This window comes from Amblyomma americanum, chromosome 6, assembly GCF_052857255.1.
Source record: "Amblyomma americanum isolate KBUSLIRL-KWMA chromosome 6, ASM5285725v1, whole genome shotgun sequence".
Classification (NCBI taxonomy): Eukaryota; Metazoa; Arthropoda; class Arachnida; order Ixodida; family Ixodidae; genus Amblyomma; species Amblyomma americanum.
In genome coordinates, this window is record NC_135502.1 from 128,188,541 (window position 1) to 128,213,993 (window position 25,453).

Here is a 25,453-nt window from a genome sequence, read left to right on the forward strand (position 1 = left end):
TTCGGTATGTTTGAGAATGCGGGTGGGGCGAGGAGGCGGAAGGAATCGTGGCTGTGGAGTGTCGTTCGTTCGTGTTTATCAGGAGTGGTCCCATAAACGAAGAGAGCAGGGACAACTGGAGGGAGGCTGATACGGGGGAGGGAGGATGCTGAGAGCGTGCAGAGAGCGGCCGCTCTCCCTCTCCGCACCGCGCGATCCTCGGCGGGCAGAGTGAAGTCGAGTGTCGCCAGTTTTTGTTTTGTGCCGACGGAGACGTTCCCGCAGACGGGCGTGCGGGGCATTAGGGCCCGGTCTCCTTTGGGCGCGCTTCTTCCGTTTTTTTCCCACGACCTGCCCCCCTCCAGGCTGACTGCGTTTCGCGTGTGCGTCGGAGGACGCGACGAGGCGTAAATAAAAAAATGGCGATCGGCGAAAGCTCCCAAACAAACAAAACCGGAAAGGCGAGCAGCTGGCCGATGTTGCGTGCGGAAGATTAAACAATAAAAACGCTTGCCAGGAAAGAGGGGCGCGCAGTGGGTTATTGGCGATCTCGTGTTTTCTCCTGAGCTGCCTCCCTCTCTGGAAAGTGGTCTTTGCGGGGATACGTGGCCAGGAGAAAGCCAAGCATCGATTGAGCAGAGCGCATGCGTTGGTGGTGTCCGGGGGTCCATTCGTCGGAAGCATGTTAAAGCAGTTTATGCGGACGTCGCAAGCGGGGAGGAGGGGGGATGGAACTTCCGGCCTACATTCTGACGCGCTGCAAGCCGGGAGGAAACTTGCTTGTTCCTTTGATTTAATGAAAAATGTGTGTTGTGTGTCTCCAACCGTCCAGCGTGCTGTCGACCACCGGTGACCGTACAGGTCGACAACTGTACGCGTCCCTTATCGCGGGCGGCAGCCGGGTCCAGAGCGCTATCCCTTGCATCGTTTTCGGGCTGCGCTCTTGTGTCCGTCGCGTGTACTGCTTTGCTTATCTCTCCTTTTCGTCGGCCGTCTTCCCGATTTCGGTTGGGAAACTTCCTCTGCCGCGTAATGCACTGCACTGCTCTTATCAGCGCCGGGGCTGTTGTCGTATTTAACGTCCTTCTGTGGACTGTCTCTGGGCAGTCGGCTTGCAGACAGCCTCTGAAATGCATATTTAAAGCTCGGATGCGCAACGTATCCAGTCGCATGAGCGACCGCTGGATTGTTTTCGTGCGAAAAAAGTTGGCCTGGCAAACCGCAATAGTTGCGCCATTATTTTTATTCATGTGTTACATAGAAAGAAGTGATAACCGATAACCTATTTTACGCAGCTTAAATGGCGGCGTGATATTTTGCTACACACGTTCTCATTCGTGGTTATAGCCTAACAATTGCGCCGTTATCTTAGACGCGCTGCGCAAACTTGTGCCGCAACTTATTGTATAACTGCTTCACTCTTCCCCTGGGCAGTGCTTTTACTAAAGGGTTAGGAGAGCTTTGACGTTTTCGCTCTCTACATCAGAAGAGGCCTGACCGTAGTCCGCGTCTGATTTGAAACGACGTAGAAGGTGCTGCATGCGGAGATGCCTCTAGCCTTCACGAATGAATCCGTGAGGAGGGCATCCTTTGCGGCGTCGGCAAGAGGTTTAGCCCTACACCTCACAGCCTTCGCTCTGGAAGGAAATGCGGTCATTTCCCGCCTTCCGGAGTCTGCCGGCGGGCGCGAACGACGGCACCTTGTTTACTCAGTGACCAACTGTCTTCGAGCGAGAAAAGCCGGTTCCGCCTGGGACGAGGGAAAAGCATGAATAAAAGCGGCGCGGAGGAGGAAGGGAAACCCGCTCCGTTATCGCCTCCTGTTGAGTGAAACAAGCTCGTGCAGCAGCGGCGCGGATTGCCCACCGAGATAGGGCCCCCGAAGATACTCGCTTCTCTGCGTTGCGTTCTGTCCTGTTTGTGTTTGTCGTCGGCTGGCGTCGATGCAAACGGGTCCGTTCTTGGCACGTCCCTATCTTTCCCCGCGCGTACGTACGCCCGGCATGCGCGCAGCTCCTGCTCGCTGACGGAGTAGTACCTCTCCCAAGTACGTAAACGTTGCGGGTCGCCCACGACACTTGGCTCAGCGGAAACAACCGGCGGCTAATTTTAAGCCGGCTGAGCCGAGAAAGCACGCTCCGGAGTCGTTCACGCGCCACCGGCTCGCGAAGTTCGGCCGCTGATCTCGCGTCGCTTGGAGGCTATGAAAAGAGTAACCGTGCCAAAAAGCCGTTTCTCTCTCCGATTGCAGTCGCTATCGCATCGCTCTGCTTTTGCTTGTCTTCCGCTGGCGGGGCCGGCGTGCCCCTCCTCTGTATCGTCCTGACCAATCGCTGCCCGAGAGAGCTCGGGCGCTTTTCCGTATTCCCAGTCGGCTGCTTCTTGTTTCCGACTCGTTGGCCGGCAAAGCAGTGCGATAATAAGGCTGCCACACCGGTGCTAGCGATATCAGCGTCCCATCGTCGTTGACGGAGGGGGGAGACCGGAGTTCGACGGGGAAGTGCTGCCGGCCTGATTGTGAAGTCGCGCAGCGCACTCTTTTCCTGCAGATCGTTGACGGAAGACTTCATTACGCGATGGTCGACTCCGTAACGCTGGCCGCTTTGCTGCAATACTCGTCCCGCCGAGAGCCGCCGCGGTGGCTGAGTTTATGGCGCTCGGCTGCCGGCCAGAAAGACGCGGGTTCTATCCCGGCCGCGGCGGTCGAATTTCGATGGAGCCGCCGCGGTGGCTGAGCGGTTATAGCGCTCGGCTGCCGGCCAGAAAGACGCGGGTTCTATCCCGGCCGCGGCGGTCGAATTTCGATGGAGGCGAAATTCTAGAGGACCGTGTGTCGAAATTTCTGGAGCCCTTCACTACGGCGTCTCTCATAGCTTGAGTCTCTTTGGGACGTTAAACCCCCATAAAACCAATCGTCGCGCCGCTATGCGATGCGGACCCGTTTTCGTCATGCGCGCTTCCTGAACTGCGTATTGCCTGTACCGCAGCGGACTTTAGCACTCTGGTCGTAGCTTTATAAGGCGAAGAACGTGTCTGTGAGCTGCACACGCGAGATTGTAATTTTTTGCTTCCGTTGTTTTCGCATGCTTCGAGCAATTAGCTTTTTTTTTTTTTAGCAGAGCTCAGTGGCCACAGCTCCTATACATTCCGTTCCTTCAGAATCCTTTCTTACTGTTATCGTTTTCAGAGCGTAAAAATGGCGTAAAGGGTCGGGGCGTGAACGGAAAAAAAAAAAGTCGCGAAATCGCTGGGTGAAATTGTGCACTGACGTCGCCGCTTCGATAGCTGATCCGCTATCATGAATGGCGGAAAGCCGAAACGTCCGTCGCGGCATTTCTGGACGGCCGCAGTACTTATTATGCTTATTTTGCCGCACAGAGGTGTCTGTTCTTGGTATTCTATATTTGTTACCGGGAAGCACTGATAGCACGTACGCATGCAGATGTATTAACACTATAGCATATTCTGAGATCATGCTCGTCTTTGCTCTAAAGTGTGGTGGAGGAGTTACTGTTAATGGAACTCGCAACAGGTGGCCTTAATTGTGTGCAGAAATTTACTTTCGTGACACGCTTTATTTGCGCAAGAGCCAAGTTATATTACCAATTGTTGCGACCCTTTCTGTGAATGCCTATTTATGATTAATATTTTGTGATTTCTATTTTATTTTAGTGCAATATCTTTAACCTTATAACAATGCTTTGTACCTACTCCCCCCCCCCCCCCCCCCCCATGTAATACCCTCAAATGAGGGCCTTTGGGGGTATTTTGAATAAATAAATAAATAAACTAGCCGTATAAAAACAAACTGTGGTTTTGGAGGTGCTGCTTAGTTTTAGCTAAGCAGGAGACGAGCAGTAAGGAGGGTGTTTATTTAGTTGTTAAATAATCGTGATAATGTGGACCCCTCTAATGTAACGTGTGTGAGGTCACACACTGGTATAAATGATGCTGTAATTATGCAGTCATCTTGCGTCAGGTGTTTTTGGCTGCCTTCTGCACAGTCGACTGCGGCGGACAAATCTGTCCACCTGCATCAGGCGCTGTCATGTGTGGTGCGAAGTTTTGGCGCTGAAATAATAAAGTATAACCGTTTGGCTTCTCGGATTCGTCCTTTCTGAAAGGATGACCGTTCGCTCTCTTAAATGAATCTCTAGGCAGCGCTAGAAAAGCTAGAATGCCGTGCAATGGCTAGAAAACAGCGTTCAGTCCAAGCTGAAGCTAACGACTTGTATATAGTGTCGAGCAGGGACATGTGATTGAGACAAGTGTTGCAGCAGTGATTGCCGGACATCTCCTCGGTTACTTTCTCAGCTTAGAGCTTTAGTGTCGTGTCAGCAAGCATCGCTGTGTTCCTGGAACTTCCACGGGCATCAGGAGAGGCTGCAAACGCAGGAACAGTAAATAGTTTTGTGCATAAAGAAGGTGCCAAAAAAATGCAGAAGAGACGACTTCTGATTGCTTGCCCGCACGGGGGAAAGGGGTACAGATGACGTAAATGGTTTAGAGGGGGACGAAGCAAGGGCTGAGGGTGCCACTTCGCAAACATGGCGGAACTGACCTCTGCAGTGGTACAGCCAAGGCGCCTGTGGGAAAGGGTGGTCGTCTAAAGGGTAGCACTTGAGCCGGTTACGCTATCGACATGCATAGTGGCACTGGTCGCAATGTTACAGCGTGAGGTACGCCGCCACAAGCCAGCGCAGGTGCAACACTCCGGAAGCTGCGATTCCTGTCACACAGCTGTCCTGGCCGACTCAGGTGGTTAACCTGGTCGCGAATCTCGATTTCTGGTCTAAGAACGCAGCCAAGAGACTAGGTTCTCTGGCATGAAACAGCGTCCTGCTGTTGGTGGCTTGCACTGGCCAGTCAGCAGCGCAAATCTTTACTACTGAAATTATGTTGAGTGCAGGCGTAGAGATAGTATACCGCCTGATGATCATGCATGCGTGCGGGCTCTTTGTTTTGTGGCATTTTTTTTCTTGGTACATGGCGCCCATTTTTTTCTTTAATGTTGCGGTGCTGTACTTACGTACATATGCACCTGGTAAACTGCATTGTGGCTTAAATTTCTTCTTTTCGAGGCGTTAACGAACGCCCTGCGTGCCCAGGTCCCGCTAAAGCAGTCGCATAAAGGAAGGTATACCTGTGTGCGCAGAGGGTTATGCGCAGCCTTTCTGAAGCGTGCATGTATGCTACCCGCCGTTTCATGTAACGGAGGGGTGTCTCTTTACTCTTCATTTTTTTAATTTCACGCCAGACAGCGTTTCCCAGAAGCTTCGAGATTCCTCTCCGAAGTATGTGATGTTAGAATTTGTCGGCACTGCCCTGTAGAAAACTGAGCTGCGGGTCAGTGTAAATAGCCCTTGCTGATCATTTTACTGTGGCGTGCGCCTCCAAACGGGGACGCAAGGATTACTTTGGACGAAGGGGTCTTATCTCTTCCTCAAGAAGGCCTTCCGCATTCAGCTCCCCATATCGTACCAAGTGCACTTTGAAGCCGATAAATGTCATGCATCAAACGTAATGGAACTGGCGACAAAAATCTGACTTCAGTGGTGGAGCCAAGATCGCTTAATGCCCTGCAAATGATGACAGCCTGAAGCAGCAAGAGAGCAAAAGACCTCAACAAGGGTTTATACACATACACTGTTTGAGAACGGGCACCGATTTCGCAGTACACTGTACGGATTCTTGAAGGGTTCGCTAAACTGAGATTTCTGTCACTTTGGCCATTCTAGGACTGTTGGCGAGCGAGTTAACGGCAGCACGTACATATCGCTTCTGTCTGGCACAGCGTAACCGGCTCATGCGCGTACTCGCCATGAAAGGACTGCCAAAAAGACTGCCCGTACATGCATTGAGCCAGCGCAGCTAGCTCGCCATCTGAGTGACTACGAGTCCGTCAGTTGATGCACTGGAACAGCGGTATTTGACACCTCGCGCAGGTAAGCCACCGGGCGCGAACTGCGCATAATATTCATTTTGGAACGGCCGCCGCGTGTATGCATTTGATCTGCGGCATTGCACCGCAGACGCTCGTTGTCTCTGAGAGGCGCGTGTGGCAGTGCCGGCGTCAATACGTTTCCAAGTCCTTCTAGCAAATCGCGACTTCGGGGAGCGATACAGACTGTGTCAAGAAACTTAACCGGAACAAAACTTGCTTGTGTGTGGGGCATTGCATAAGCAATGTCGGGAAGGCAAATCAGGGTAACCACGACCACACAACGTCGAGCAATCCTTGTAATGAATAGAAACAGCGAAAGGCTTCGAAAGCTGGGGACACTAAACTGTGGGCGAGGAGCCACGTCCTTTATTGTTTCCTCAAACAAGAGCAGTGTTTCAGACTCTGCTTGCACTAAAGAGCAGGGCATCCAACCCGCAGCTGAAGACTCAGCAGCGTGCCGACGAGCGAAGTGGAGAGTTGGGCGGGGAGATGAGATTCGGAGTTAAGCTTGAAGGGGGTAAACTGCTCGCACTTTGCACAGGAAAGGGTTATAACTACTTGGGAGTCAACCTTTGTCTTGCAGTGGGCGCAGTTAGTTAGGCTGGTGGTGATGACAGTGCGTGCTGACTGTGGACAATCAGCCGTGGAGACAGGAGTCAGCGGAGCTTGTGGGAAACGCTGCCGACGCGGTGTTCGCCGATTGCCGCAAGTGTTGGCGCTAACCAATGTCCGGTCGGTGCCTGTGTGTCTTTCTAGCGGGGACGACCGTGTCGTCGTGCCGGTTCACGGACGACGACCGTGCTGGTGCCGCTGGTGGTGGTGGTGTCGGTTGTGGTGGTGGTGGTGGTGGTGTCGGTGGTGGCGTTACCACCTGGGGGGAGTCGAGGAGATCGCCCCCCAGTGAGTGCTGAGTCACGCTGCTCCTGCTGCTGCCCGATTTGGCCTCGCTCGCCGTTGGCACGGCTTGTGTCTCGCTTGCCTGCTTTCCCTCTCTGTGCCCCTCTCTCCACTGATTCTCGGCTGGCTGTGATAGACGCCACGATGCATGCCGCCTTGCCTGTCTGCGCTTCGGGGGTGTGCTCTTGTTAATAATGCTTTGGGCAGAAACTGGCACTGGAAAGCTGCGGCCACCTCCCCCGCCCATCCGCACCCACCCGCCCAGCCTTGTTGTGTCACCTTTTCTGCCGTAATGCAGGTGAAGATAGAGCGCCTTTGATCGGTTGAAAAGCGCGCGGCATCAGGCAGACGTTGCCGAAAGGTGTGATCATCTCGATCCATTCCGGCGATTGTTCGTTGGCGCATATTACTTCGCATGTCGAAAGCTAGCGTTGAGAGATCAGTGCAGGCTAACGTATCAACTTCTGCCGTCGCGATATATGTGCCAGGTTGGCGTGTGTGCCTCGCAGTGAAGCGCAGTACTCGCAGGAATTTGGTAAGCCAGTTTTTACGGACACCTTACGGCACAGAATAAATCTCACTTACGAATAGCGACTCTAAATCTGAACTGTTGGAAACATTCCTATTGTTACGGAACACCGAGTTAACATTAACGGCGACAGAATGTTCCAACGATTAGGATGCTGAACGCTGTCCTGTGCCTTAGCTTATGAAAAAAAAAAAAGGCGGTAGGCGGTGCCTGTACCAATCCGTTAGACCGATTTTGTCGGCCAGTAAAGTGTGCATGGTGTCTCTCGTTCTTGCTATCTATCCCCGCATGTGCGCTAGTCGCCATTGTGCTCCTGACGTTTGCACGAACGCTTGCTGGTAGCATCTGTAGACGCATGCCCACTGTCAACTTGCTCGTGAAAGTTTGGTCGGCCTTGCTGCATGGACTGCCGTGATCGTTGTTTTCTGTTTCACTTTTTCTTGTGCTTCGTTTCGGGCCACTGTCGGAGTGTTAGCCTAACTAAATCAGCTCGTCTGAGGGCAGGCACTCGTGGCCGCAGTGGGATTTCAGCGACATTATGGATTGACACAACAAACCTGAGGCGCTGGTAAACACCGTGAAGATTAGATAACAGCGCTGCAGAAGCAGCACTAGAATAACAACGGGCGCTCTGAAAGGTGGTCATGGAGTAAGAAATCGCAGCGAAAAACTGTTGCTTATCTGTCGCAAGGCTTTTTGCCAGTCTTGACTGCAGTAAGTTACGATACGATTAAAACTTCAACTGGGAAATTCCTGATCGAAAAGATATATGCAACAGCTAATTAGCATTCTTTGCTTCAATCCCTGGGCGGAATAGGCGCGCAAAGTGCGAACTTTCTCGCGTGCAGAGGGCATCGCTTATAAATAAGAAAAGGAATTGGAGGAAGATAAGAACGCCGAAGTGAAGGGAAGGAGCGACTTTTTGTAAATGTTGTGTAACGAGAAACACTTGTGGCTTTTGCGGGACCAATTTATACGGCTTGCTATGAACAATGCCGCACTACAATGCGAGTAGAAATGAACTGCACCGAGTGAGCATGAGCGCACCCATTGGATGTTGGAGACACTCCCGGGACTCTGTTGCCTTTGCCTCCCTGTTTTTCTTCCCATCAGGTAACCCTTTCGGCGCAACTCAACGTCAAGGTAAATTCCACTCTATTAGCTTTCTTTCAGATGTCTTAGCGGAGGAGCCATCAGCTTTAAAGGCTGGACACCGGAGGGAGAAATATTTCTGCGGCGGACCATTTGTGGGGCATCGGGCTTTTCGTCACGAGCGGGCGTATAGGGTTATCATCCTTCGAGCCGGCTCGTTTTCTTTCCTGTTCGATTCCTCCGAAGCGAGCCAGGCGGCACATACGCGACGTTGCTCTCGGCTCGCAACGGGGCGACCCTCTATCCGCTCAAAACCCCAGTCCGCGCGCGAGCTCCAGTGAGCGGCTCACGCCCGCGACATTCCTGACGGCGATTGCGCGGCCGTAATGACGACTGCCGAGGAGAACCTCGAGGAACTGTGCGCGTGATCGCTCGCACAAGGGGCGACGTTGTCGGGCGCCGAGAGAGACCTGCGCGTGAGGGGGTCTCTCCGCATAGAACTTCGCCGCCGGGGAGACGTCGCTCGTTCGGCAGCGCCAAGGCGCGCGCATTGAGCGTGGCTCGGGTGGCAGCACGTCGCATTAACCCACATCCGAGCGTCATTACGGCGCGGAAAAAAGCAACACCTGTGGCGAGGCGATTCCTTCCCTCCTTCCTGCGTCCATTGTGCCAGCAGCGGCGCACTAGCGCGGAGTCTTCCACCAGCCCTTCTCTCTTCCCTCCCCCGTGGAGCGGTTCCCTTTGTGCGCCCCGCACGCCGAGCCGCGGCGGCAGCTCGCCAGTTTACTCGGTTCATTGCGCGCCTGCGCTGCGGTTCCGTACCCCCTCCTCCCGCCGCTGTCTTCATTTCATTCCTCCATCTTCGCCCGCTTGCCCCACTGTTTGTCAATTACCTCCCGTCGCGGCGTCATTTCCTGCTGCTCCTGCTGGTCGTCTTCTTTCGCGTCCTATTTTTATGTTTTAATTATCTCGTTGTTCAAATGAACGCGCGGAGAGCCCGCCGCTTTCAGCTACGAGCCCCGTCAACCGTTCTCTCCGCCATTCCTGTGGCAGCTCTCGTTGCTTTCATTATGAAAAACCAGTCGGCTTCACTTGACCCGTTTTTCGACGCATGTGGAAGAGTACTAAGAAATCGACTTTTAAATATTGCACTTCTTACTGTCGCATCTAATCGGATAGCGCGGTGAATGCGGGCCGCGTCACGTGAACGCCTGGATTCATGTGGAAATGCTCAACAAAGTGCTTCACGTAGCATTATCTGCTGGCATTTAGAGGTCCCGTGCGCTGCCGAGCATGGCCGAGTCACAGCAGCTGTAGTGGAATACCTTGCCCGCCAAGCAATTCTACGAGCCTTTACTGTAAGCTCGGCGATTTCCCACACTCACGCGTGCTTGCATTCCCTTCCATAAAGTCTACTGTGCGCTAGCCTTCTTTTTGCCCCCCCCCCCCTTTTTTTTTTGAGCATTCCATGCAACGGGTTATACTCTCCAAAGAACTGAGTCGAGCACCCCGGTTTCCTGCTAGCTCCGTTGAATGTTTTCGTTGGTTATCCCGTCCGGCGTCTCCCGGCAGTTTACTGGGACTCCTTTTAGGTGGAGATGCGCGCCGGCTCTGCCGAGTCCGGTCCACCCGAACGCTGTCTGTGTCAGCTCCGCCCCTCGGCCGGCGTTGCCGGTTTCGAGCCTTCTTGTTTGTTTTTGTTGCGGGAGATGTCGGAAGGCTGGGCATCGGCGAGGGTCTCTGGGGGAGGGAATCTAAGCCGCCAGCTGAGCGGACACGCAGTGGGTCAAGCGCTTCTCTCATTCGCGTCATGCGTTGCGCTGGCGGGAGAAGGGTGGCCGATCCGGTCACGTGGTCCTCGATGCGGTCATCGTGCGCGCTTTTGCTTCCGGGTGGAAAGGGAAGCAGCGGAGGAAGGGGGCCGACCCGGCCGAGGCGGAAGTAAGCGACGCTCCGCTGATGGTCTTTTTCTTTCTTCTTGTTCTTGTTTTGCGCTTGGTCTTATTTTCCACTCGGGCATTTTTGTTCCTTGTGTTGTACATTTTACTTGTTCTTTAATCTTCTTGAATTCTGCTTTTTTTTTGTTCATTCAGAAGCACCGTTATTTTTTTTTTCTTTTGGGGCGCTGGCGCTTCTACCTATTTCTTTATCGTTAGTGTTGTCTGGGAGTATTTTTTTTCTCCTCCATCCTCTTTTCCGGGCCGGTTGGTCTCCTTCTTGGCGGCACTTCCGCGTGGCCCTGGTTGCTGACACACTTTTGAGATGCTCGTTTATCCTCCGGTTACGTGACTCCCCTTAAGTCGCCTCCGAAGAGTCTCTCTCAATGGGGCACGGGCTCCAGCGTCGCGCCAGTGCTTGTGTTCTCGGATTCTCGAGGCTGTTTCTTTCGCCTCCTCCTTGGAGCCTCGCCGCAACTCGTAGTCGTCCCGGAATGCTCCCTACTTGGCGTTTTAATTATTAGAGCTGCCTTGATTTTTTTTTTCTAAATAAGGCGAATAGCCGCTATGTATCGCTTTTCCATCCTCGAAGGCATCTCCTCGGATGGCGGTAATGCATTCGACCACACGCTGTTTCCTACCCGGGCGATTTATCGGGACATGGGATGATGGCCGCTTTTTTTCTTTTTTTTTTTGCTTCACGTTTCTCTTGACTCCTGTTCCGCGCACAGTTCTGATTCGCCTGTCGGTTTGGAGACCTCATTTTCGGACGAGATACAGGGAGAGATCGTAAATTCAAATTTCTTTTTGTATAACGTCACCCCAAGAGATGTTGCGGTACACAGAAATGTGAAGCAAAACGATGTAAGTCAACAAAGTTGCGAAAATCGCAGTAAGACTATTAAATTCGGCGCAATCTCTCCAGGGCACTCGAAGACATTAGTTATTGCAAATAGCCATGTTCTGACCTCCGCGACTGCGTATCTTCGATATCCACGAGAATTTTTACGCATTGGCTGCTCTCAGTTTCAGGGAGAATATACCAAGGATAGTAAAATTGTGCTCCGCAGCATTTGGATATGACGTGGCAGATTGGACGGGAACAGCGTGATCTAGAGCCACGCAGAACAAACGGATGGTGCATAAGGCAGCAGTGGAAACAATAGGCATTGACGACTGTCCTGCCGTTAGTTGATGGGTTTTCCGCAGCTGCAGCAAAGTTGCGTGCCAACATCCGCAACGTTCCACAGAACATGTTCACAAAAACTTAGTGCCGCAGATTTATGAGTGAAGGCCTCAGATTTTTAGTGGAATATCACTGTGTGGAGGACATTCTTGACAAGATAATGCATTGCCATTAATGTCAGTCTTAGCATAGTCGTGCGCTTCCAAAGGGACAGCCTCGCGGTGAGCTGTTCGACTGCGTTCAGGCAGTTATTGCTCTTTGTGGGCCATGGCTCAGCTCATCTTGTAGACTCGTGACGGTGCTGAAGCCTTTCACGGCCCGCCCAAGTTGCATGCAGCACCTATCGTCATTTTTCTGAGAGAATGACCCCGTTGTGCGTTTTTTTTCAGCTGCCTCGAGAGTGGAGAAGTGTATCGAGTTTCTTCCCCTGTAATACCCGACAACCGGAAACGAATAGATTTGCACTAGCAGTGGCTTTGTCACAGCTTATGGTGAAAAAACAAAAAACAAAACAGCGGGGACAGCAGATAAGAAACAGGTACGAGAGGAGGAATGCTGATCTTGCAATACGGCGGGGATTCGGGCTATACATAACCTTGCGCACTGGGTTAACACGGGGCGCGAGAGAAAGAGGACGGTGAGGTATAACTCAACTGCGTTTGGGTTTTAAGATGTTTGGCTGAAAATTGAGTAGACAGCAATAGGAGAGACGGACGCTAAGGACATGCATAATGGTTCTAGCGCTACATCAGTACAACTTTTCGAGCGCTAAAGCCTGTTTTTCGTGTTGTTGCTTTTCTTGAAGCTCCTTCGTGTTTCGCGTGTACAAGTAAAGACTCTGCATGTGCGGTTTAACGTCCCCAAGCTGCACACACCCTCAACACGAACTACTCCATAAGGAACTAAACGGCCCTCCAGCACTCTCTAATAGGGGAAGGGTATGTTGCCCAAGCCCTGGGGTAGATTTCCGTCGCTAAAAATTGCGGGATACTTACGGCTGGCAACGGAGACAGATTCCCTCTTCAGAACATGGAATGTTCTTGCAGTTACGATTTTTTTAACCGGGGTTTTAATCGCCTCTAATTGCTAACCACAAGACGTCCGGTGCAGCGTTTAAACTTTCATTTGCCAACTGCACCAAGTAGCTGTGATATTGGGTGGGAATACGCCTCCGAAGCCAGCAGTAAGCATTAACAGTGACAGTAAGCATCTTGCTGTCAGTTGCCTACAAGGTATTTGCTATGGTAATCGCTAATAGTCAGGACAACCTCAGGCATCAGTCATCCAAATGATCTGGCAAGCTTTCTTAAAATATAATCGGCAATTGACCATATTCACACCATTAGCCAGGTGAGAGAGAGAGAGATGTACATAATATAACCAACCCCTATATACAGCTTTCATTTATTACGAGAAAGCATTTGACTCAATCGAAACCTCAGCAGTCTTGCGGGCAATGCGGAATCGGGGGTCAGGAGATCCGTATGTAAAAATACTGGAAGATATCTGTAACGGCTGCACAGCTACCTTAGTCCTCCATAAAGTCAGCAATAAAATTCCAGTAAGGGAGGGTACCAGACAGGAAGGCATGATCTCGCCAATGCTGTTCACCACCTCTTTACTGGTGGTATATTCAGAGGCCTGCATTGGGAACAGTTCGGGGTGAGTTAATGGAGAATAGCTTGGTAATATGCGATTCGCTGAAGGCATTGTCTTGCTAAGAGGTGAACTGCAAAGCATGATCAATAAGTTACAGGCCGATCAGAGGGGTGGGTCTAAAAATTATATGGAAAAAACCAAAGTAATGTTCAACAGTGTCGGAAGGGAACAGCAGTTTTCAGTTGGTAGCAAGGTGCCGGAAGTGGTAAGGGAATGCGTCTACTTAAGTCAGGTAGTGACCCCCATCTGAAACATGAGAGGGAAATGAGTAAAAGAATAAGAATGGGGTGGAGTGCATATGGCGGGTTCTCTCAGGTCATGGATGGCAGAGTTCCAATATCCCTCAAGAGAAAAGTGTACAAGGGTTGTATCTTACCGGTACTCACCTACGGGGCAGAAACGTGGAGGCTAACGAAAAGGGTTCAGGTTATGTTAAAGACAATGCAGCGAGCAATGGAAAGGAAAATGGTAGGTGTGACGTTAAGAGACCGGAACCGCGCAGAGTGGGTGAGGGAACAAACGTGGGTTAATGACATCCAAGTCGATATCAAGAGGAAGAAATGGGCTTGGGCAGGGCATGTGATGCGGGGGCCAGATAACCGCTGGTCCTTAAGGGTAACGGAGTGAATTCCAAGAGGAGGCAAGCGTAGCGGGGGGCGGCAGAAGGTTAGGTGGGCGGATGAGATTGAGAAGTTTGCGGGCATAGGGTGGACGGCAGCTGGCAAAGGACAGGGTTAACTGGAGAGAGATGGGAGAGGCCTTTGCCCTGCAGCGCGCGAAGTCAAGCTGATGATGGAGCTGCTGCTACTGATCATGATATATAGTGATCAGAAGTCCAGCCGGGGACTTGAGCAGCATATATACCTGCCCCTTAAAGGGATTGCGCTTGAGGACAGGTTATTCCTTTTTTAGTCTTACTAGGTATTTTGACAGCCCACTCTCTACACCGGACGCCGTAGTGGAGGGCTGCGGTTTAATTTCGACCTCCTATAAGGTTCTTTAACGTTTTCTAATATCACTCGGCACACAGGGTTTTGTCTGCATTTCGCGTCCATCGTAACGCGGCCGTCGTGGCCGGTACTTGATCCGGCGACATTGGGCTCTGTTGTTCGAACGCCATAGCCACAAGGCATCGCGACGGGTAAAGAAACAACAGAGTAAATACAAATATGCTCAGACAGCACACGCCTCTCCACTTGGGCGTCGCTCTTATTGTGCGCCTTGTTTGGCAATTATGGTGGCGTTCGTTTCCTACGTAAAGCGCTCTTCACACCGGCGCCTATAGCTGGCCCGTATCTCGGCGTGCCCGTTTCCTCTGGGCATCACGTTGAGGACTCCAGGTACACAGCCAGAAAGGGCTGTGCGATAGCACCGCCTCGGAGCAATCGTGTGTTAACCCCTGCCTGCATCGTTGGGCGCCAGTCACGATAGTGTTCGGTGACTGCGAAAGCACCTGGTCAAGGGAGCCCGGTGTTCGGCTGCCCTCGGTGGTGCCTTGCTTGGGCCCTGTCGAGAAAAAAAAAGAAAAAAAAACTTCGTATCTTCAGGCTTGACACCGGTTTGGGAGAGACGCAGTTGGGGACCATTGTTTAGTTGAGCGCGATTAAAGGGCACAATACACTGCTGCTTTCTGGTCTTCAGATAGCTGTTAAAGCAAAATCTGAAACCAGCCGCGAAAGTTTTTTTGTTTGGTAGTGGTTTTTGTATAAATTTACCAAGAACAAGAGCAATAGAACAGCTCTGAGACTCGCAATGTTTTCTCTTAGCTGCATACGTGGTAGTGCGTGCGTTCATGTTTAGTCCGCATAAAGCAGTGCGAGGTTCACGTGTGTGTGTGTGTGGGGGGGGGGGGGGGGGGGGGTTGTCGGGGGGGGGGGGGGGGGAGTCTCTGCTTCCAGAGGAAGATTTCAGTTCTGTTAGCGGCGTTGACATGCTTCGAGCACTTTCATTACATTTTAGACAAGCCACAGTACCGCATCATATATTTCTTAAACTTCTGTTTGGAAACCCATTAATAGCTAGATCATGCGACCGAATTTCTCTTATATAGGTGAACTCATGGACAGACAGAAGCTTCCTCTTTGTAGCCGGGTAGGGCGCCTCAATGTTCCTGCCCACAAAGGAGGTGGCAAGCGTCACCTTGCGTCCGTTGTTTTCGTTTTACGCCTGCTAGCATGTCCCTAGGTCCGGGCAGTCCAACAATTTGCATTCTCGAATTCTAATGCACTAATCCGACTTGAGTTGTAATGTTGTCACGGTTGGCTTCACTTTCTCCCTACTTATGGCCCTGTCATACGCTGGTTCGCAAGAAGTTCAAATTGCAATCGAATGAGCTGAGCAGCACGGCGCACTCTCTGGAGGTCCTTCGGCAGGCGGCAGCGGGCGCCTTCGGACGAGGAGGGCTCGCAACAACGCGGTGGGAAATAACAGGGCAGTGTAATCGTTCAAAAATTGCGCAACTTCAAAATGTGCGGCCTATTGGGATTATTGGGAGGCTCGTGTGGTGGTGGTAGTGGTGTTTTGTCTTCATAGGTTTCCGGCGCAACGGCACAATGCCAAAGAAGGTAAGAAGGAAGCGGTAGGTTCGTCCTTCTCCTAGCCTTTTCTTCTTACCTTCTTTGACCTTGTGCCGTTGCGCCGGAAACCTATGAACTTAAATCTACCATACCAACTAGACCAACAGCTAACACTACTGTAGTGGTGGATTAGCCTTACAGAGGCTTGTCGGCAATTGTTCCGCCCGAGTCACTGTTATATAGGCGATGCGGAAGTAGAAGTATGTTGTGCTCGTGGGTGGAAGTGTACTAAGCTTACTGAAAAGGCTGATAGGTACAGTTTTGCGACAATGTCAGGGCAGTAATTGATAAGTGATTATGCTTGAAACAACTGCTGTGTCGGTCACAACTTGACGCTGTCAATTAGCCTCTCTATCTGCACTGCTTCTAATAGGCCTTGTCCTGCCGTTGTTGCGCTGTTCCCCTGCAATAAATGCACAGCAACTCACCCAAATTTCAGCTTTCCTTATTAATAAGCAGGTTAGCAGGTTGCTCTTGAAAGGGAATTAAGCGGTTGAGGCATAGTGTATGCGAAGGGACGTTTCCTATTAAAACAACAGAAAACAGGTGAACGGAACCGAAATTGGGCTTCGCAGCGGGGGTAGAGCTTTGCGTGGGTAGCGATCACACGACGAACATATTCGGGAACACCCATGCACGCGATGAGAAGCTAGATGCAGATGGACGGCAGTGATGGCATCCTTCGTGAAGTGCCTGAGGTGACCGGAATGAAGACCGACGTAACGTGACGGTCTTTCGTCTGTCAACCACACAGAAGGTGTGAAGACACTGGCAGTTTGTGGCGTCGTGAATGCAGCTTTGCGAGCAGGCGGTACACGAACGGAGGTTACGAAATCCGACCTAAAATTGTTTTGCACAGAAACAGCATGCGCACGGCTGTGGAATCTGGAATAATTAAGGCAAAACTAACGGTGTACGTTCAGGTAAATTCCTCGCACTGTAACCGACTGGAATGATTCCTTATTGCCTTCCGCCACACTTTGATGTTCTATTAACCTTGTTTATGTTTGTGCTGTATATCTTTTTACCTGCCCTGCTTAGACCTGAATAAACAAAACAGATAAAATGCATGAATTTGTAACGGAAACCACCGGAAGTGCCCTATAAGGAATCGAGCATTTTCTAAAATTCCTGAAGCGCAAGCCTGTCAGAAAACTGCACGGCTTATTCTGCTTAGCTGCCATATTTCATTTCCGATATTGTTTCAACGCTTTAACGGGGCATGGAAGTTGGTGTCACAGCAGTGGAGCCTCACGCCCTTCTCCCTTGTTCCTGAGCCAGCCTGTAGCATGACGCCTACGAGGATCAGTCTTCGCAAGCTTCAGTGTCAGCCGGAGCTCCGCGCGCCTCTGCGCGTGGGCGAGAGGCAGAAAGAGCGGGTTGGAAGCGCGCCAGCGCTAGGCCGCGCCTCCTTGCGACGGGTGGCCGGGCGAGGAGGAAAGCACAGTTACCGCATAACGGTGCAACGTGACGTAACCAGATACGGGGGAGCTGGCGCGGCCGAGGCAGCCTCCTCAAGGACGTCGGAGAAGGAGGGTCCTGTACTCGCCTTCTCCTCCTCCTCGACGACGCGCGCGATTTAAGGAAGCCGCGCGCCCTTTCTCGGGGAAGGAAGACGCGGAGGTGGAAGGGGATAGGAAAGTATCCTGTCGCATGCGCCAGTCACCGCGGTGCGCTGGACGAAAAAGCCTCAGTTCCCGCGCTTCGCAAGATCGCTTCTTGCCTCGCAGTGCTTTCTTCTTCCGCAGGCCTTTAAAATTCATCGCCAAGTTTTACTGGGTTGATGTGTTCGCTAGCACACTGAACTTTACTCAGTGTTGTTGTTCGCTGCCTATATGCGAAAAACAGGAACAAATAACGTTAAAGGAAGAATATCGCTCGACCGTTTCAGTCCTTGCGTTGTATGCCGCAGTTCCCGCCCATATTTCGGAAATCTGCATCGAACGGTACCTGCCCCTAGTGGAAATTTCGTATTTGACATATTTTCGGAAATGGTTGTTTCTGAAGTAGACAGCATCAAGCCAGCTCCGAAGCCAGTGATGGTGCAGCCTAGGATAAAATAATCTTTCCGAATTTTTAACGTTATGCATAATTGCATAAATCATCCACGAAGTTACTATGCTATCAGACTTGGCTCTTAACATGTGCCGTTAGGGACTAATTATCACAAGCACGCGAGAGCGAGATCTGTTTTCATTTTTTGTTGTGTGATTCTGCCCTTGTTTATTGTTTGTGTTGGCTCGTGAGGCAGGGCAAAAATTAGGTGACTATTCTGATGGGGAGCTGTCTTCGGGCAAGAGCATTAGTGTCCAGTGCAACGCATATTATTTCATAAAGGGAAAAGTGGGTCGGGCAGATTGGGACTTGTAAGATCGCATCTCCATTTGCTCAGCTACGAATTGGCAACGTACGCTGTTCTAAGGCGGAGTGGTACCCGTCGTAAGGACGCTAGATTTCGTGCTTTTGCAAGTTAAAGCACGAGGCTTATAAGGGTGCCATGCTCTTGCATTTCGTTATCACTGGACATCAGGTAGTGCGCTTTTCCAACAAGATGTCATAAGTTAAGCAAAGTTGAGTGAGGCAAAGTTTTGGGGTACATAACTGCAAGACTAAAAAAAGGAGGACACCCTGCACACTGCTTTTTAAGTGTCCATCCTTGTGCAGCATGCCCTTTGTATCGTAAATGGAGTCTTAGCGCGACAGCATTAATTAAGTGTCCCGTTCAGCGGAGAACCCGGCGTAGTTGGCGTCGTCGCTGGTGCGCGCGGAAAGGCCGGATTGATCGAGAGGGTCGTGACGTCACACGTGGAGCGCCCTATTTGAAAACTGTCGATTAGAATTAGTAATTGGTTGGGAAGTCCTGACCGTTGCGTTGTGAATCAGGCACGATACTTCTAGGCTACGCAGGCGCGTTCGTGCGGTTTGGTTAAACGGGGATTTATATGTATGGGGTGTGGTATTTCATATGATATGAAAACAGTGTCCGTGTCTGCGTGGGCAAGAGGAGCCCCTGACTGTGCCCATTAAAGCTACGGCGCTATACCCTTAAAGGCGGAGCTTAATTGTCCCTCTTCTTCTTTTGCTGCGTTTAAATGTGCAAAAAAAAGTCGACCGTATTTTGGCCCTTCAAAGAAATGCGAATTTCGGCGACAGCTCGTGGGGAGCGAAATACCGATGCCAATCGGGAATGTTTATTAACTCCGGAGGGTAGGTCTGTAGGCCGCCTGTTGCATTTATGCCGCAACACTCGCATTAGCGCCACGTGCAAACCGGAGAGAATGCCTCAGGACGTCACGAGTGAGGTCATTGTGTTCGGACCAGTCAGTCATGGAAACTCTGGCCAATCAGCGTGGCGCGTTATCACGTCATGCCTGGCGTCACTCCACTGTGACGAGTCAACGTGACGGGTGTCACCTGGTGTGTGTTATGTCAATGACACTGATGCAGGATAAATGAAAGATGTGGCCTCTCTCGCTCTAAAACAAAAACATAGTTAACATCGCCCGTGGCGAATGGTATTTTTCGAATTCATGTTCCGCCAGCGGCTTGTACGCAGCTGTCCTCCGGGCGATTCGACAGAGGCCCGGCGACGGCAGCAGAGCCTGCCCACTTGCACGCTGGCGACCAGCGAACGCAGACCTGCCGTGCGGGTGCCTTCGGCAGCCGGTTCGTGATCGCGCTGCGGGCGAGCATGTTTTGCGCCGCTGGCATGAGCGCGCGTGCACGCTCCTGTGGCGCGTTAGGCGCCCAGCATTCGCGGAAAGGGGGGGGGGGGGGGGTCGTATAGCGTTGTCGCTGCCGGAAGTCTCGTCGTCGGTCGGCGGCGTGTCGCAATAACCAGCCGAACAGTATTTACCCGAGCTTATCGTCCCCCCTTAAACGCGGCCATTGTTCTCCGGCGCGGCGACGAGCGGAAACAAACGCGGAAATTACGCGCCCTGGTGGCGTGCGCTTTTCTCCTTTGATCGCGGCGCCTCCGCGTGTTTGTCTAGCGAGCGAGCGTCCTTGCGTGTGTCTCCGGGGAGACTTACCGGTGTTCCGCAACTGGTTGCTGCCGCGGTTGTCCCTGCTGCGCTCCGCTCCCTTTCGCCTTCTGGAGCACGCGGCGTTCCTTTTTGCTATACCGAAGACCTCTAGTGGACGCGTGCAGGGAAGGAGATAAGCTAATAAGATACGCGGCCCGCCGTGCGACCCGGTTTCCCCGGTGGACAACAGGCTGTCGCAGCACGCGCCGCGCACGACCGCCGCTCCGGTCATCCCTTCTCCTGAACGGCACGGGCGGGCGAGAAGAGCGCCACTTGTCCGCCTGGCGGAAGAACGCCGCGTCGTCTTCGGCCGGCAGCAGACGCCTCCCCGTTCCAGCTCTGCGAGCAGTGCTTCACCTTTGCGCGCGGGAGTAAGATCCGGGTATGAAACGAATTCTTAAATACCGGAATAAAGAAAGATGGGTGAGCTGCAGAAAATAGGTGCCAGTCGACTTGACAAAGCCGCAGTCCCCGTTCACTTGGCAAGGCTAAATTAAATAGCGCAGCCTCATCGGAAAGCAGTGTGAACTGCAGCAACAGATAAGCGGGTGTGAGAAATGGCAGCATCCAGGAGCCATGAATAGAGTCGTATTTTGAAAATGGCCTGCTTTGAACTGCACATCTGCGCTAAGACACTATAGTCATCTAGTTTAGTTATTCATTTCACTGAAAAGGTCCTTGTTTAAAAGACACGATCATGGGTGGTCATGGTCGTCGTCGATGGTCGATTTAAAACGGGCCGAGTCTGTTGTCGCAGCGATGTGCATGGGTGGCAAGGCTGTTTCATTGTGTCGGTGTGCGTGGGAAGCAGTGACTTCCGAAATGTCCGAGTGAAGTCCGCTGTGGGTAAACGTAGTTAGGGAGAAGCGGTGCATGCTGGTAGGATGAGGTTGTTGAACGCAGGAGGGCTATCAAAAAATCTTGTTGGGTGAGGCGAGCGGGGTTTAGGAATGGTGATGCTTTCGCTGCAGGATTAATTGGAGAGGGGCAATCTGAGTCTGCCATTTTTTATGTATTCGGGAAAGTTGGTTAGGTTGCACGGGTGAGGGTCAGACGTGGTTCCAATACACTAAAGTTTGGGTAGCGCAAGAGCCTTAAAGGCGAGCTTAGTACACCGGGTTGCGAGTATAGGTTACATGACGTGACGTGACGCAACGTGACTTAGCGGTGCATATTAGCTGTAGGGTAACAAAGAGCGTAAATTTTCTTTCGATGCTCCGGAAGCAGTGCACTTTGCATCAGAAATTTCGAGGACAGGAGCAGGAGTGGGGCCAGGAAGCCGTCCGGAGGTTTGGCCAGTTACAGTGGAAACACAGGTTGCTGCTGCATGGTGAATGACTAAGCGACGGCCTACTGCTTCACCAAGAGTGGTGAGCACCATTCGCCCGTATCGAGCCTACCAAATAAAACTGTTCCCTTTGCCCCCTTTCCTGCCTCTTCTTGTAGTCCTTCGACATATGACCGCGCGTGTTTCTCCAGAGCACACCCCCCCCCCCCCCCCCCCCCCCCCCCCGCAGGCATCCGCGTAGTCCCTTCCCCCGGAGGAATGGCCAGAAGGAAAGCTCCGCGTGGCAGCACCGACTGCGCGGTGAGCGGCGCCATGCCTCCTCCGCTGGAGACAGTCCGGCGCCCAGGACAAATGGCTAACGACGCTTACAGGGCTGGGCGCCGCGCGGCGAAAGAAAGAGCCGGTGGCCATCCATCCCGGTGCCTCGCGACCGTCATCAATAACGAAATCGCCATTCGCGTCCCCGCCCTATAGCGACGCCGGCCTGTATCACCTTCTCGACTGGCCTCTCGTCGAGCGCCGGGACAGTCCGATTATCCGGTGGCTGATTAAATTCGGCAACCAAGGGTGGTACAGGACGAAAGCGCGTTGAACATCCCGGTCACGGCACTGCCTCGTCGCCGCTCGGTAAAGCTTAATTAAACGCCACTGCGAGGCGTCGAGGCTACGCGTGGACTGTGCTCTCGTTGGAGATAGGATAGCCGCGAGGTTACTTCATTCCTTATATGCCATCACTGCATGCACAGTTTCAACTTAGAACGTAAAGATCAATCACGCGTGGCTGCGATAAGCTTTGCTTAGCTATTCTGAATGGAGAAGGTACCGCTGAGGATCGTGACAAACGAGATCAAGCGCGGAAGAAATAAACGTAGGCATGCATCGGTGAGCACCGATGCGTGCAGGCTTGCGTCCGTCTCCGATATCGGGGAGTAAACTGACTTGAGGGATGCGTAGGCCTTGTCCTTCTTCCGAGCCACCAACTGTGGCTTCTCGTTGGCCCCTGGTTACCGCACGCCCGGCGGATTTCCCCTAATAGCTTAGGCTGCCCATGTTTTCCCCATTGTTCTCGTTGCTTGTCGGGACGGCATGCTGCGGCAGCCCCATTTCTTCAGTAGTGAATGTGCGCACTTGGTTGCAACGGGCGATACAGAGCACAAGCAGCGAAATGCGTGTATATGTCCCGTCCTCTGGAAACTACCTGGTCACCTTGTCGGTGCGCACCTTATCGTCAAAGTCCCTCTTTATGACGCTATTCAAAGCGGCTGACCAAGCTTATTTGGACAAAAAAAATAGAGAAAGGATAGGAGATTGTCCTTGCCGTGAAGTGTACATTTAGGTCTATTGTGTATATACCCCATGTGCAATGACTTAGCAGGCTGGAGCACAGGCGCTTCGAGAAGGGAGGGAACATAGTCACTTTATTCATTTTTTTTTCGTTTTGCGGGCCACCTACGATCCAGGACGATGCAGGAGACGCGTTGGACTAGCACGAACCTGTGAGCGGATTGCAGTGCCAAAGAGGACGGCTGTGCGTATCACTCGAGGCGCTTTATGAAATCGGTCTAATTGGAGGCTTCTTGTATTTGTACTGGCCGAAGTGAAAACACCGTGCAACCGGCGCGTGACTGCTGATTGCAGTGGTAGGCACTTCGCACACAGTGTTCTAGAAGGCAGGGGTCGCCTGTATCATTTAGAATAGTGGCACTCGTTTCGAGAAGCGGAGGATGTTAGGGAACTGTCACTAGCGTGAATATGGATGTCGCTGGAGGGGTCGGTTTGGTGGTGCTCCGCAGCACCGGCCGTTGAAGGCACCGTGAGACATTGCTATTTATTGTTCCTGCGACGATACGCGCCTAGCTGCATAAATTTGGACGAAGGATGCGCCAGTCGAAGCTACTGCCTCCGTGCGTGGCCGCGCTGTTGTTTGGTGCGTCGCTTCCTTGCGGCCAGTTGCACCGGTGCAGATAAGGAGCGTCTCCCAGGTATCCACCACGGGGAGGAATTGGTGGCTGCACGGCAGAGGAGCCTGGAGGGAGGGGGAGGGGGGGGGGGGGCGATAAGGGCGCCCTGACGACCAAGCACCGATTCAGGTCATCTCTCCGCGTGTGCAGCCTGGTCACCTCCGCGGCGCGTCTGAGATACGAGTTGTGTGTGTGTGGGGGGGGGGGGGGGGGGGGGCACCTCAGCCGGCACGGGAGCCAGCGGGGGCCGGTCATAACGGTAGCAGCCATCATGTCCCGCCACTGCACTGCGAACCTGGACTACTAGTACGGGACGGCTGCTCGACCGGCTCGATATTTCAGGCCATGCGAGCGGAGGTATAGTGTTTTGCGAAAAACAGACATGGTTAGGAAGTATACGTTGCATGCACATGCGAGAGAGAATAGCTTTATTTGTTGCCAGATTAAGCGCCCAGCAAATTTTCGGCCTGTCGCAGCAGGGCTATTTGGTGAGCCAGCTGAGCCGACCCTAGCCAGGCTTGCCACACGGCGTGTGGGGAATGTGGGCAGCAGAGGGATTGCAGGGCGACGGGACATATTGGAAGATGCAGGGTCCTATGTTGTGGGACAGTTTGGACAGGAGCGCGCCCGAAAGAGGAGGAACAGTCAGGCTGAAAGGAGGAAGGAGTGTGTTGAGCTGAATTCTTGAGAGATACACGCTGCTCGACAGGAATGATGCTCGGGCAGGAAACGACGGGGCAAGCGCCGACTCGCGAGTGGATATTAGTTGAACGGGCACAGAGTATATTTCCTGATTGTATGTATATAAAAATTTGCAGAGGGACATGTGTTTGCAGGGTGGAAGAGAACCAGAGGCGGGTAGTTCGGGGGGGGGGGGGGGGGGGGGCAATTTAGCGCGCTGAAATTCCAGCATAATTCGACTGCCTGTCGCACTATACTACGATTTGAGTTTCTCAGGTCGTTCCTGTTGTGTAAAGGACCGTTGGCGGTTCTTTTTTCGCGGAACATAAAATACTTCAAATCCGGAACACATTTTCAACGGCTTACAAGGTATATGGAGGAAATGTTTACTGTCTGATGTTTCACTTGTCCTTGTTGAAAATATACCATCACATACATTGTCAGAATAGCGTACCGGTCCTATGCCTATCGGACCTCTGCGTGTACTCTTACTGCGAATATTTTTTTTCCAGCTTCACAACTGTCATTTCAATGCACGGAACATTTGAAGGAGCGTTGGATAGCAAGGTGTATCGCTACAATTTTGCCGACCTCTCTTCGCAGGCCTGACATTTAACGTGTATTGTGTCATTACATCTGGAATAGAAACCTCCACTTTTTAGAAAAGTAAATCTGGCGTGAAATTTTTGCAAGACCAGTTTAGGCCAAACAAGCTGCTGGTTTCCATGAGGTACCGGAGTGGAGCTTTTCGCAATCGTAAAATACGTTGGTTGTTGAAATCGGATTCAGCTAGATTTTGGCGAAGCTTGCTGGGAGTGCACAAACTGGCAGAAAAGGGATTGTACTCGTAAACAAATGGGGTTTAGTACGAGACTTTGCAAGCACTAATAGAATGAGAACTTAAAATATCCGCCCTACAAGAAAAACAAAAAAAACTTCATATATACCTCAATTATGCATGCCACAGGATTGCAGAAGATGCCTACAGTACCTTACCGTGTACCGACTAGATCAATTGCGTCTACTGTTGAAGAAAAAGAAAGAGAAGCCGCCGCGGTGGCTAAGCGGTTACAGCACTCGACTGCTGACCCGAAAGACGCGGGTTCGATCCCGGCCATGGCAGTCGAATTTCGATGGAGGCAAAACTCTAGAGACCAGTGTACTCTGCGATGTCAGTGTGCTTTAGAGAACCCCAGGTGGTCGAAATTTCCGGAGGCCTTCGCTCCGACGTCTCTCATAGTCGCTTTGGACGTTAAACCCCATAAACAAAACCAAAAGAAAGCCAAGGCCTTGTCACCTCAGACAAGGGCGCTGGTTGCTTGTGGTTTGCAAAAAATAAATAAAAAAATAAGGTGGTTTGGGAATTGTAATATGTGCAGTAAAAATCACAGTGGCAACATTTCTATGAGCATTCTATGCCCATCTTCACGCACTTAGTTGAAGCTCAAATGCACATTCGTATACGCGGCTCATATTGCAGATACTCGTACATACGCAGTGTAGCGTGTGCAGAATGTGCCTTTGCATTGTTTCAAGACGTATGAAATCATTTTCGCGCACTTATAGCGGGAAATTTCGCTGTGCGGATGTTTCGCATCTCAAAATTATGGAAATGAGCCAGTCATGGATAGGAACCGAGCCCTTGCTGTTGCTTTGAGAAATATAGGCTCTCCTCTTACGCGCTCGGGTGACCAGATAT

At 51.9% G+C, this 25,453-nt stretch overlaps 1 protein-coding gene across 7 annotated transcripts in view; it reads left to right on the forward strand.

The window, feature by feature from the left end:
• Hr3 (nuclear hormone receptor 3 ROR-beta) overlaps positions 1 to 25,453 on the forward strand; it is a 127,244-nt gene that overhangs the window by 35,898 nt on the left and 65,893 nt on the right. For 5 of the 7 annotated variants that reach the window (XM_077627981.1, XM_077627982.1, XM_077627983.1 and 2 more), the window contains exon 2: positions 6,680 to 6,823. The exons of the other annotated variants lie outside the window; for them this stretch is intronic. In XM_077627981.1, the coding sequence (XP_077484107.1) occupies positions 6,680 to 6,823 (144 nt within the window). The remainder of the gene's footprint in view (positions 1 to 6,679; positions 6,824 to 25,453) is intronic. 7 annotated transcript variants of the gene reach the window in all.